Genomic DNA, 14,341 nt, shown 5'->3' on the forward strand with positions numbered 1-14,341 from the left:
AGGAATATCTATATATTTCTGTTTATTTTCGCAATATACTCAGAGAGTTTGCAAAAAATGTGTGATATCTGATATATCCTAGAAATGTTTAACAGTGTTCTTTCTCACATCCATTGCAGAAGCAGTTGAGTAGATTTGGATGGTAATCAACCATGTCAACAAAACTGTAAAGAATGCACATTAAAAGAATTCCAAACCCAAATCTTTAAGGAATCCCTACTAGCTTATTTTTGCTTGATATATTTATTAATTCTTAAATGAGTTACAACAGATGTAGAAACAAGCTCAATCCAAATAAAAGTTTCTTAGATCTATATAAACTGAATTGTGCTTTCCCGTGATGCATTCCTTCAGACGTAATGGAGCAGACCATACATTAGTTTAATTAAAATCTAGATCTGCAGAAGTCGATGACTTTGCAGTCAGCTGATGTGCAGCTGCTAAGATGCTTCAATATAAATAGCAAAAAGAAAGGTAGAAGAAACCCCCGCCAAACTGCAGACTGAAAAATACGTAACCAAAAGCTGGCTGCCTCCATCAGCACATCTGGGCAATTGTGTTGGTCACTGCTGCTGCCAGCTGTAGCTCACTGACTGGTAATTTGGAAGCAAACCAAAACCCATTTCGTTCACAAGGTGTATGTGCCGGTGAGAATATTCTCATGACCTCGCATCCGTGTGCTGGAGCAGTGTTGTGTTTCGCCCCGCTCTGAAGGGACTGGCTTTCCAGGAGCTCCTGTTTCGGCCCCGTGTCGCGCTGCCCGCGGCTGCCCGGCTCCAGGGAGCCCGCGGGCACTCAGCACGGATGCGCTCCTGCCGCGGCGGAGCTCTCGAGCGTCGTGACTTGGCAGTGAAAAGCGGCTAGACTTGCTATTATTCCATTGCTGTGTGTGTGTGTGTGTTTGGTTGGTTGGTTTTTAATAGGAAGGCGTGACAGCGTCTGCCGCCTTTTGCCATTTGAGATACTGCGTGATTAATGGAGGAAATCCGTGAAGGAGGTGAGAAGAGCGAGCACAGGTGGCGCTCAGTCCGGAGAAACTCCTGCTGCCGGCTACCTGTTGAGGCGGGTTCACGCGGGCGCTTCATCATTTCTGTCGTTCCAAGCGACTACATCGATGCCCGGCCGGACCAGCCGAGCGCCGCCTAGCCCTGCTGGGAGACGCGGCTCCCGAGCCTCTCCCGGAGCGGAGGCACCGAGCGAAGTTTTCCGGGGAGAGGACCGGGGCCCCGGCTGCCCCCCTGGGTGGGGGGCACTCACAAGCTGAGGGGTGGGAAGAAAAGGCGGGGGGAAATAAAGAGGGCAAGAAAACCGCACCTCCCCTTTCTCCGAGGACGCGTTCCCGGGGAGCTCAGCCTCCGAGGCAGCGCGGGAGGCGCGGAGGCTCCGCGGCTCTGCGGGCGGGGCGGGCGCGGGTCCCCGCCGGGGCGGGCGGAGCGCTGCTGCGGAGGGCGGCGGGGCCGCCGCGCCGGCTCCGCGACCGGCAGCGCAGGCTGCGCCCAGCGCGGCGGCACCTCCGCCTTCCCTCCCCGCCGCCCGGTGCCGGCGGGGCGGCCGCTCCGGGCTCGCCGCGCTCCGAGGAGCCGGGGAGCGGCGGCTCCGCGTTCCGCCCGCGGAAACTTTGCCCGGCGCGCAGGAAGAAGGATGGAGCCAGGAGATCCCCCGGCGGCGCCCCTCAACCTGTCCCGAACCGCGGCAGAGACTCTCCGCGGGGAGTTCAACCTGTCCGGGCTGCCGGAGGCGGAGGGGAAACCCCTCTTTGGCATCGGCATCGAGAACTTCATCACCTTAATCGTTTTCGGCTTAATCTTCACCCTGGGGGTGCTGGGCAACACGCTGGTGATCACGGTGCTGGCGAGGAGCAAGCCAGGCAAGCGCCGAAGCACCACCAACATCTTCATCCTCAACCTGAGCATCGCTGACCTGGCCTACCTGCTCTTCTGCATTCCCTTCCAGTCCACAGTCTACGTGCTCCCCACCTGGGTGCTGGGAGCCTTCATCTGCAAGTTCATCCATTACTTCTTCACCATCTCCATGCTGGTGAGCATCTTCACACTCTCGGCCATGTCTGTGGACCGGTACGTGGCCATCGTGCACTCCCGACGCTCCTCAGCCTTGCGTGTTCCCCGCAACGCAATGTTGGGTGTGGGGCTCATCTGGGCGCTCTCCTTCGCCATGGCCTCGCCTGTGGCTCACCACCAGCGCATCTTCCACCGCGAGACCAGCAACCAGACCTTCTGCTGGGAGTTCTGGCCCAACCCACGCCACAAGAAGGTCTACGTGATTTGCACATTTGTCTTCGGATACCTGCTCCCACTGCTGCTCATCTCCTTCTGCTATGCCAAGGTGGGGCAAGTGTAAAAGGATGGGAGGGACACAGGGGTGGAAAAGGTGTCCATGAGCCATAGGGCCACTTCTGGGTATGTGGAGAGACTTGGCACTGTTGGGAGGAGAAACAGCAGGGGTGAGTTTGTGCCACAAAGGGAGAGGGCACAAACTCTTTGTGACTTTTTTTATAGCTGAGGGATGTCCAAGGGATTTACATTCATATATGTTCAATATCACAGAGAGGTCAGAACAGAGATTGCATGGGATAAGTGGGGAGAGTTGTTCTGGCAATTAGTGGGGTCTCCCTGTCAGATTTCCTTGTTGCAGAATGCTAAGTCCGAATGCTCTGCTGCTTTCCCTGTCACCATAACTTAATTTCTTGTAGTGCTGTGTGAGGAGTTTGACTCAATAAAGTACAACAAAGCAACAAGTTGTTCGGGCTTCAGATGAAGTATTGTGGTTCTTTAAAATGTGCAGTGCACTTGAAAGTGGCATAAATAATCTGTTTGGTGTTAAGAGTAAAATGTGCTTCATGCTGCCTGGTCCCTGTGGTGCCATGTCTTGCCCCAGTTGAAGTTGATGAGAGAGTTACCTCTGACTTCAGCAAAAGCAGGTGGTTAGGGAGCAAGGCATGAGAACCCAGGTAGGAAAAAGTAATAATTAAGGGTGCCTGAATATGGATATTTAAGGGCTTCTCTGCTTAAGCACATTGTCACATTTTTCTGGACTAATAATTGCAGCCTTCAGCGTATGGTCCTCTGCTTGCTGGTAAACAGGATCTGGAGCACCAGTTGCTACCTGCTGATATCTTGCTGTTTCTGTGCCAGCTGCCTTCAGTTGCAGGATTTCTCCTTAGGCTGTGATTTTCATTTGAGAGGGATAGGACTGCTCTAGCAAATATGGATTGCTTAAGTCAGTTCTTCAACTGGCAAGTTCAATACATGTACCTGAAGCATTTAATTTGAACAAACAATTTTATGTTCTGCTCAGTTTTATATATATTACATCAGCTTAATTGTGATGTGCAAATTGAGGCTGTAATGTTATCCAACTCTGGTGAAACCAAGGCATGCAGAGCACAAAGGACAACATTTCTAAATGGTTGTTCATAGTGGAACAAATCCAACCTGGCAAATGAAGAAGAAACACAAGTTTTCACACATAAACTGAATCCTGCTTTCCCTGAATGAATACAGTGGTATTTCATCTACTGTGGATGAATATGACTGAGCTGTAGAAATAGATTTTCAGTTTGAAGAAAGTATTACACATTGCAGGGAGAACACCACAGAATGTGTGCACAGGGGCTTTCAGCTGCTAATGCTTCCCCTTCTCAAAGCCAAAGCATCTTCAGTTTCAGCATAAAGTACTGGCCTTTGAAGTCTAATTATATGAGAGAAGATTAATAAGAAATCTTTCAAAATTAGCATAGTCCTGTACAGTGTAGGCATGAAAAAAGCGAATGTGCTTAACCTGAATATATGCATAGTAAATAAAACACACTCTGTCATTACAAAGCACCTCTACAGAAGTAAATATCTCAATATTAGTATTAATATGTAGTTTTTAAAAAAAGCAACAAAAACCTCTCCAAGCCAACAAAAGCAACTATATGTTGAAAATATGCCCAAGAACAAGTTAGCAAAATCAAGGCCACTTGAAATTACAATAAAATTGTGTGCTTAAACTATTGCCAGGCTAGGGCCTCACCCTGGCTTTGTGATGTGTTTTGAGCCTGCTTGCCATGGTGTCAGGCTGGAGGAGCTAACCTGAAGGGGTGAATTTTAGAAGATAGCTGAGTGGTAGCTGGTACAGGCTGAATAGTGCCGTGACTTGTACAGAGCTATCAAAGGTATTTGTACCCTGCACCTAAAGACTCTCTCCTGCCTCTTAAGGAACCACTGACAAAGCTCCAACTGTAATATTTTGGGACAGGGAGAGCCTTCTCAGGCTGAGCAACCCCAGCTCTCTCAGTCTGTAGACATTAGGAGACATTAATCTCTGCATTAATCTCTTATGGACTTCACTGGTTTTCATGAACTGTGGATCAGTGAAATAACGCAATCTTCTGCTGAAGTAAATTAAGACAAAGGAGACTCATTTGTCTATTTGAACATATTGCCTTTAAGGCGATATAAACAGAACTCCTTTAAGGCAGTTCTGTTTCATTCATAAGCAAATTGTAATTGAACTTTCAGTTTTGAAAGTCTCATTTTTCAGGCACTCTAATAGGGAGTCAAGTTCTTTTTCTCTCTCACTTCACAATTTATATAGTATTAGCAGAGGTTTGTATTTTTCCCATGGATAACAATGCTCTTCCAGTGTACAGAAGTGCTGAAGTAGTGCCAGGTATTTGGAAGCAGTGTCCTCCCAAAATATCTCATGTGATACATGCTCTTCAGGGAGAGATTTGTGAGATCATGCTCTGTTTTGTGTGTACAATTACCTCTTTTCTGTCTTCCACAAGTAACATTAGTTCAGTTTCATTGCAAATTTTTGATAGAGGAGTGAAAATATCAGAATTAAGCATACTTCTCTAGTTTTGTGAAAACAGCAGACAAGGAAGATGGTGGAGAATCTCCATTATCCTCCCTCTTTTAAGGAGTTGGTTTGCATTCAGCTGTTAAACACCAGACAAGCCATAAGGGAAGAGGTCTTATCAACTTACAGAGAAGACACATCTTTTTGGGAACATTGTAAAAAAGTCACAAATCCATAGGAAACCAGCTTTTGTTGCCTCACAGAACTACTCTTGAAAGAAGGTTACTACATCAGAGGGAGCAGCAGTGATTATGAGTGATCAGCTGAGTCTCAGCACTGCATACTTGCAGACTCACTAATGTGTCCTTAAAGGATAAAGTGATAAATGATTCCCACTCAACTTCTAACAGTTGACATCTGCCGGGGTTGTGCAATGTTACAACTAATTTTGGGTACCTCCATTTTTCAAGGATTCACTCCTTGAAAGTCAGGCCACTTTCAAACCTTTAGGTTGGACACCTATAATTATTAGCAAACATTTCCTTTTATAGATGTATAATGTTAAAAGCCGTCTTTAAAACAAATATGTCTTGTCTTAAGAATATTTCCATTATTATCTATCATTCTGAACATATGTCATGTATGATTTACAGACTTGGTTAAAACTGAGCCATAAAAAGTAACAGCCTCAACATAAAATACAAGCTTATCTGGCTTTGGATATTATATCCTAAATTTTGCTGATCAGCAAGGGTAAAATTTTATTAAACTTCACTGAAAGAGAAAAATAAAAGCTATGACACATTAGTCACACACTCTTAATTGAAAGAGGATGAAGGATCTCTTGTGACAATAGAAGTAGTGACATTACTTTAAAACATGGATTGCAGGCAATAGCACTTGAATTTCAATCAGGTTCATACTACAAAGGTGGTTCAGAATGTAATGCTTACATTATCTGTAAAACAAGAAGTTCATTCTTACTAGATAGTGACATTGTGCAGGCTTTCCTTCTGCATGATTTTTAGTGGATAATAATGAAGGTGTGGTCAGTGAAATGCCAGGCAGCAAACATGGTTTTTAACAGTGTAGACTTCAAACTTTCATGATGTTTGGTAGACTTATGTGAATAGGCACAGGTAGCTGAAATTATTTTCTTCACTCCTGTATTGGAAAATTATCTTTCTCAACTTGATTTGGTCAAAGTCCTCAGTCAGGGCTCTCAAGCCATCTTGAATGTAGTTTCTGAAACAAATGGAGGAAAAGAATAATTTAAATACTTTTAAAAGAGAGAAAGAGTGAGAAAGAGAGAGAAAGAAAGAGAGAGAGAAAGGGAAAGATATATATATAGAGAGAGAGAAAGAGAAGAAGGAGAAGAAAGAGAGAAAGAGAAAGAAAGAAAGAAAGAAAGAAAATCTGTAGGTAGAACCAAGGGCCTACCAAATGTCATGGGTGGTAGTCATTGTCATATGGTCTGTACCAAATTAGATCCTACAAGTCTCCTTACAGTCTCTTACACAAGATAATTTTCTTACCACAGCACCCCACCCTCATCTCCAGAAAAAGGGAAGCTGATCTCTGAACAGCAGGTACATGAAAGCTGGAGTTGAAAATAGTAAGAGGCATATTGTAGAATTATTGTTTATTCAGGCTGTTAGAGGAACAATTGATTACTCATTGCCCCAGAGAAGAGGCAATTTGAACAGTGTAGTGGGGAGAGTGTCTTTGATTTGCCTTGTAGTGTTTGTGCATAAACATGGCTCTTTTTTAATACTCCATGGCATTCTCTGTAGGTCTTTGAGTGCCGTTCCACTGCTGTTGATAAGTGGAACAGCAATTTTGTCTATTTCTCTTGCTGCTACTTTTCCTCTAGTACAATACTATGAGGAGCCAAAATGTTTTCACTGCCAATACTTATTTTATGAAATGTGTATGTAATCCAAAAGAGGGGAAGCTGATATGGTTCATTTGGAGGTTATAATCTAAATTGACAACAAAACCCTCCTCCACCACCACCCAACACGCTCAAATATCCAATTTACCTGTTTTGTCTCCTGCATCTTTCTTTGAACTGGAGAGAGATACAATGCAAAACTTTGGGCTGAAAGTTTCAGAACAGAAGAAAAAAATGTTTGTAACTTTAAAAACTATTTTGCAGTTCTGATCTCTGGGAAGAGTTTATCTGACTTTAGTTTTGGGCTGTGAGGGAGAATCACAGAACAGTGCAGTCACTGGGTGGTGATGGGATTTGCAAAGCTCCAGTAGAAACAGCCCATCACTAAGTTTTGTGAAGGGGGTGTGATAGATGAAGCAGCAGCGATGGGACACAAACTTAATTGCATTCCTCCCATGCCCTTTTTTTAGTTTTATGTTTTCACTGAAGGACTCAGCAATTCAGCTTGTCTCTACAGAGCGACAGGAGATGAACAAAAAGTCTGTGAGGCAGACAGTCATCTCCCTGTTCTGCTGGGATTCTGTCCTTTCCTTTGGGTCTGCTTCATACTGAAAAAGAAAGAAATGAAGTAAAAATGAAACTTTCTCGGGGAAAGCCCATTTATTTTCCTTTTCCTTATCTTGGGGTAGCCCCCAGAAGTGGCCTGGATGGTGTTTCCAAATAGGAAGTGCATGCAGGGTGAGTCACATGGTAGTACACAAACAGGCACAAATGAATTTCACTTACAATATTAAGTGGTTATAATTAATTTCTTTTTTTGTTGTTGTTGTTGGTGGTTCTCTGGTAGCTAAGAGTAGATACCTAAAAAAATATGTCTGCTGTTAAACTCGGGATATTCACAAATACCATCTTACTTCTTTTAATTCAATATGTATGTCTATAAAGCGCCAATACCAAAATCTCTAGATCATCTTGACTGATGTCTGTCCTGATAGTGGCTTGCTCTGCAACCCAAAGAACACAGAGAAAATATCAGCAGATGATATGAAAGAATCTCAATTTGGACCCTTTTCCCCAACCCAAGATCTCTTTGCATCCTCTATCCAAAACCTTATGTGTAAATGATTATGTTAAAATTTGGACCCTGCTCTTGGATGATGAGCCTTTTTGTGACATATTTTTAAAATGGGCTTGTGAAAGATGCATGGTGAGTATCATCACATTGTTGTGAAAGGTCATGCCTCATGTGTCATGTCTCGTGTGTCATGTCTCATTTTAGTATAAATTATTCTTTCAAAGCATCTTGATTATACTAATCAAGCATCTATGTGAAGGAAACAAATTATTCAGGTGACTCAGAAAAGCTCTGACTCAAAACATACACTTTTCTTATGTTACACACACTAAAGGTCATTCTAAACCAAGTCTTTGACTTTTTATGGAAGAAGAGAGATTGCTAATTCTATGTGCAAGATAGATTTCCATCCATTTCCTTGTTAATTTGTGGTAAGTATTAGTTATGTAATAACTAATCTGCATTTTTAGTAAGAATTCAGTGGTGGTCTGCTTTGTTTTTGTTGGTTCACATTGACTCACATATGTAATTCTTTTGATTTTCCTATTGTGCATGTTTGAATTGTGTAAGCTGGTTCAGTGATGTTTGTTAGTGAATCATACAGTACTGGAGAGCACAAGAGTACTCTAACATATACAGGTTTGAATTTTGTTTGACTAGAAATTGGGGAAATATGATAAAGTGAAGAAAATTAATCTTTTCAGGTTCTTAATCATCTGCATAAGAAATTGAAAAACATGTCAAAGAAGTCAGAAGCATCCAAGAAAAAGGTATGTTGCATTCAATACTCATTTGTGTGTATTTGAGTTTTATGGCTAAGCTGATTTGGTACTTGTTGCTAAAGACGTAACAGAGAGAAGAAATTAAAATTAAGTTTCTGATGACGTGTCCCTCTGAACTTAGCAGATTGAAATCTTTTCTGATCCAAGTTTTCCATCACTTTGCATCAAACCATTCCCTGAGATCCTTGTATTTAGAACTTCAGAGCATCTGAAATTTAGGCCAGGGAGACAACCTGTCTTTTGTGTTATTTTTTTTTCTCCTCACTGGCATTTTCCCCTGACTTGTAAAGCAAAGGATTTTAAATTCATTTTTTAACTAGTTGATATTGTAATGTTTTAGTGAATAATTCCTAGGTTGTATGAGGGAGCTTTAAAATGAAATTTACTGTGCTTCCCAATAGGAGGCTAACAGGAAACTTTTAAAGATTCTCCAATTCTTCTATTGATTTTCCACACAATATTTTCTTCACTTATATTCAAGACATAAGTTATGTACTGGATACAAAGAGAATCATAGAAGGTCTTCCAAGAAGAATAGAAGCTTCATGATTTAGAACAATATTTGAAAGATGTGTTTAAATAGAGAATTTGTCAGTTAATGTAATGTGGTAGTGATTTTTGAGCCGATTTGACCACAGTGAACATTTGAGTAACTTCTCATTTTGTGGATGTGGAGGAAAAACCCCTTGAGCTATAGCCCTTCATTTGATCTGATCACTGTTTTCACATGGGCATGGAGAGTGCCTGCAATGTAAATGAGATCTACATGGACTCAACAGGAATAAGTACTCTCTCATTTATGCATTCTCTATTTTTTTGAAAGATATTCTACTCAATAGATTTTGATTAATGGAATTAAAAGCATATGGCCCAGACTCAGTAAAATACTTTACATTTATACTTTTGCATTTAATGTTGTCAAGGCCAGAAGTATAGTTTTCAAATACATTTTGTACATTGTCATCTCTCATCTAAATTATTCTCAAACTGGAAATATCTCTGCATTTCCTCTAACCACTAACTCTCAAAAATTGCAGGTTTGACTAGGAATTAACTTTCATAGCATCAGGATAAAGCATCACAGATATGATCAAAACTGCTTGAATGTATCAGGGTTCAGTAGCCAAAGAGGGAAAAAAACCAAAAATCAGTCCAGACTTTTTTTTGCCTTAGGAGATGCGTTTCTAAACCTAAGGCCTAACTCATGTTTTTCAAAGTGAATCTGTCTTTGTTAGTGTGTTAATGCTTCTCTCTGGTTATCTTGTCTTTTTTCTTTTCCTTCTACTGTCTTGTGAAGAATGCATTTCAGGTGTAATTATACATTTTTAGCTTTATTCAAATCTTTATGAACATTCTAGTTGTCAGAATCTTAAAACAAATTTGCTGCATGTGTGGAAAAAATAATGAAAAATATTAATTTGCCTAAATTCTATTTTTCATGCTTTTTGGTTACAAAGTATTAATATTAATGTCATATATTTCAGGTGGGTTTTATTTGCTAATAAGAAACCTTAAGCAAGCTCCCAGTAGGTAAAAAAGAGCTGCTCTTTAGTGATACCTTGCTTGCAAAGACAAAGTGATGATTCTGGAAAAGTAAGCTCTGACATTAGGCTTAGGAGGAACAATGGGATAAAGCAGATGTTGTGAGATTTCCTAACACAAAATTGCTTCTTCTGCAGATATAAAATACCTTAAGTAACAGTTACAAGAGGCACATTTTCACCTTCTGCTTTCAAGTGCATCAATAGCCTATTGAATGTCAACGATTTTCCTGGTTAATTTTTTTTCAGAATTTTGAACAAACTGAAGTTAAAAGTCACTTTTCAAGTAATTGTGCATGTGGTATCCTGAAAATTTGATTTTATTTGGAACTCATTGAACTCATCAAAGAATAAACTGCTCTTAATTTATGCAGTGTTGTTATGCATGTTCTGCTGATAAGACCTGGAAAAGAAAATATCTCTGTGGCTGTTTTAGTGGCAACTGATTTAAACTTCATAGGGCTGAGTAGAGGAATGGCTTATGAAAACAGATGCTTGCTTTAGACTAAACATATTATATTAATTACAGATTTAATGTTCTTTGGTTTCTGTTGTGAGATTACACTGACCAACAACAGCATCTGTCATAAGTTATTTTGGCCTGTTGCCACAGAAATCAAAATGTTTTTTCCATAAGTTTTTCTAAGCTAACTCATATCCTGATTAGATAGGTCAGTCTTAATTAGTACTGAGCATGAATCAGTTCAGGAAGTATAGGCTAAGTTCAATAAACTGGTAAAAAACCTACATATTTTCTATGCTGCAATATATATCACTCTGTGACCCCTGGGTTAGTTTTGGATGTGAAGTTATCACAAAAATTATGAAAAATTTAGAAATTATAATGGCTTATGACATAATATGCTTTGGAATTATTATTAGACTTTTATTTGGAGACTTATTTAGTTGAAAGAGGTACTTGGTAGAGGAATAGATATTAATTGCTCTGGCCACTGCAAAGATCTAACTGCTGTTTCTGAAGCAGGTGAAAACTAAAGAAAATATTGATAATCAAATTCCACTGTGCCCTGACAGAATACCTGCAGCACCTGAAGGGTCTCTACCAACTGATTCTGGAGCTTAGAATGGATCTAATGAAATTGATGGTCCTCTCATAAATAGTGTGGAAGCAGCACTGAGGATATTTTATGTTCCATTTTTTAATTTAGTGTTTGGTGGTGAACTTTTAATTTCCAGATTGGTTTTGACAATGTGCAGTCATCAGAAACTTCAAGTCCTTACTTTTTTTTTTTTTTTTTTTTTACTAGTTGTCTCCCAGAATGTTATATGACTGTGGAAGTTCTGTGTTTAAAGCAGACACTTCCAAAAAGCTTACTTTAGTAAGCACTTGAGCAAGCTCTAAGCTTTTCCACCAGCTGCCTTCATGCATAATAGATCTCTCTTGAAATTTTAATCAGAAATTCTTGTGCACCGAACTGAAACTCATTAGATCTGGATGAGATTTCCCAAAGACCTCTCTTGTCATTATTTTACAATAGGCTTAGGTCCACTTCAGAAAAGGCTAAGCTTTTATGTAGGGAGTTAGGAACAGCATTCTTCACCTTTGAGGAAAGTTGTGCATTTGCTGTTTACTATGACATTTTCCAAGGCTGGGATTCTCCTTGCAGTAATTCATTATGCAAAATAAAGCCCATATATGTAATGGGGTGAAATCAGTAACAAATATTGCAGTGTGTTCCCTCTCAGTATACTTATTTTTGTGGGTTTTTTTGTTTTTTTGGTTTTTTTTTCTCTCCAAACAGTAGTTTTGAAGTAGGTTTAAAGCTGATTCTTTGAGTGCTCATCAGACATATGTTTTCCTTTCCTTGTCTCAGACAGCACAGACTGTGTTGGTGGTGGTAGTGGTTTTTGGCATCTCCTGGCTGCCTCATCACGTGATCCATCTCTGGGCTGAATTTGGAGTTTTCCCACTGACTCAAGCCTCCTTTCTCTTCAGGGTAACTGCACACTGCCTGGCTTACAGCAATTCTTCTGTGAACCCAATCATATATGCATTTCTATCTGAAAATTTTAGGAAGGCCTACAAACAAGTCTTCAAATGCCAGATTGGTAATGAGTCTCTTCTGAATGATGCTAAGGAAAATAAAAGTCGGATAGATACACCACCCTCTACCAATTGTACCCATGTGTGAATGTTGAGAAGCCCTGTATGTTGGTTCTTCTTTTATGTAAACTAAACACCAAGAAAAAAAAAAAAAAAGCACAATGAGCTTTATCCTGGGTTTATCTTGATAAAGCTAATTGGTATGTAATGTACTGAAGTTGCATTTGTAACCAAAGTTTGTGAAACTCATGTGAATATAACCTGGGCTGATCCTTTGCATCTTAAATAGCTTTGTCAAATAAAGCTCTTGGACTTTCATAGATATTTGAGAAAAAAAAAAAAATGTTGAGGTGATGTGTCTGTATTCTAACTAAGCATACAAAGGTACAAGAAGGAGATGTTGATGTGGTCAGGTAACTTTCTGACATCTTACTTCATGAAAGTGAAAAATGGATAAATTTCCTGTCCTACAGGTAATAAATACTGGACTACTGTGATTTCAAAGAGAAAAGCTTTTGTTCTCTCTTTGGATTGTTCTAACAATGCCTTTTTTCTTTTTAAAGTAAGCCTGGGCTCCGATTTGGAGTTGGAATAAGTTATGTACACCTTGAGGCAATTGCTTTAGACAGAAAATGCTATTTCTATCTGTTTAGCTGGTTTTACTATGTCTTACTGAGCAAGGATGGATTGGTTTTCCACTTCATATGGTTGCCTTATTGTATTCACAGAATTTTTGTGTACACTCTATAAGGTTTTTTTATGGCTTGTGTGTAGTTGTACCAAAATGAGGATTTGTGTCTGAGGGAAACTTTTCTTCATGTGCTGCATGTGCATGTATATGTATGTTTTCTTAATTTCATAGGCTTTGAGATGGAGAGACAGTTTTAAAACTGCAATGTATACATATGTTTTAAGATATTATGTTTCATAAAGAAGCTCTAGACAATGTTTAAGGATTTAAAGGCAGAATTCCCTTAAAAGATGTCGGTGGAGCTTGATATCATGTAGTTTTGAACTGGAAATATAAAGAAAGTTGCATTTAAATTAATGCAAAGTGCATAAGTTAAATGGTACAATTCTGCAAATTCTTAGATAAAATTAGTAGTTTCTGCAATTTTATAACTTTACTTATAATGTCTTTAGGTTGTAAATAGCTAAAGAAATAATGGAAAAACACTCCTTTGAAAACATTCCTTTAGCTGTTTTTATTAATGACCCAAAGACTCATAGAGCAAATCAAATTAATGGAACCTCTGGACATGCTCTCAAGGCGCCTTAAGAATACCCTTGGAGTTGCATCACTTCCTTGACCAGGCAAAATCTGAACATTTCTAAGGATGGCAATTCAACAATATATTTGGAGAAACCTGTGCTAGTGCCTAACCATCCTCACTAAAATATTTTTCTTTATCCACAGCTGTAATTTCCCTTGATGTATCTTGTGACCATTGCTTTCTTCCCTTTCACTGTGAACTGAAGTCTTTTCTCTGACTAATGTGTAATTTTAAGATGGCTATTGAATTTCCCCTCAGCCCTCCCTTCTGGAACCATGTGCTGCTTTCAGCCTCTCCTCAGGTCCCTGCCTGGGTCACTGGCCTTCCACTGCCCTTCTTCCAGTGTCTCCATCCCGCTCATGACCTGAGGAGTTCAAAACTGAGGAGCATGTTCCAGATGTGGCCTCACAAGCACTGAGCAGGATAATTGCTTCTCTTGACCCATTGGCTGGTTCTTGCTAATACAGCCCAATATTATCATAATTTATGGCTGCAAGGGTACACTGCTGACTTATATTTAATTTCTGCTTTACAAACCCTCGGGTCCTTTTCTGCAGATTTGCATTGAGTCCCAGTCCAAGTGTCAGAATTTGGCTTTTGGCTTTCTTGATCTTCATGCATTTGGGAGCTGTTGCTTCCATGTTCCAGCTTGCTGAGGGCCCTTTGAAAGGTCTGCCTGCTCTCCAGAATACCCACCACTCTCCCAGGTTTGGTATTGTGTGTAAAATTGCGGAGAGAGTCCTGAAACCTTCTCTTGGTCTTTAAAGATGCTGAGTGGTGTTGGCCAGATGCTCTTTCAGATTCATCTCCACAGACTTGCTTTAAGAAAAATAATAATTCAGAGTGGTGGAACATCAGTTATGGAGAATTAGCTCACGTGAAAATAGCTATGTTTATGTGTCAG

The 14,341-nt window shown here is 40.3% G+C and overlaps 1 protein-coding gene across 1 annotated transcript; it reads left to right on the top strand.

The window, feature by feature from the left end:
• The first annotated feature begins 1,540 nt into the window (after nt 1–1,540).
• GALR1 (galanin receptor 1) lies at nt 1,541–13,802 on the top strand. Its single transcript, XM_021528781.1, has 3 exons — nt 1,541–2,343; nt 8,480–8,545; nt 11,934–13,802. The coding sequence occupies exons 1-3, from the start codon at nt 1,642–1,644 to the stop codon at nt 12,249–12,251; spliced, it is 1,086 nt and encodes a 361-aa protein (XP_021384456.1). The 5' UTR covers nt 1,541–1,641; the 3' UTR covers nt 12,252–13,802.
• The last annotated feature ends 539 nt before the right edge of the window (nt 13,803–14,341 follow it).

Source organism: Lonchura striata, chromosome 1 (assembly GCF_046129695.1).
Source record: "Lonchura striata isolate bLonStr1 chromosome 1, bLonStr1.mat, whole genome shotgun sequence".
Taxonomy (NCBI): domain Eukaryota; kingdom Metazoa; phylum Chordata; class Aves; order Passeriformes; family Estrildidae; genus Lonchura; species Lonchura striata.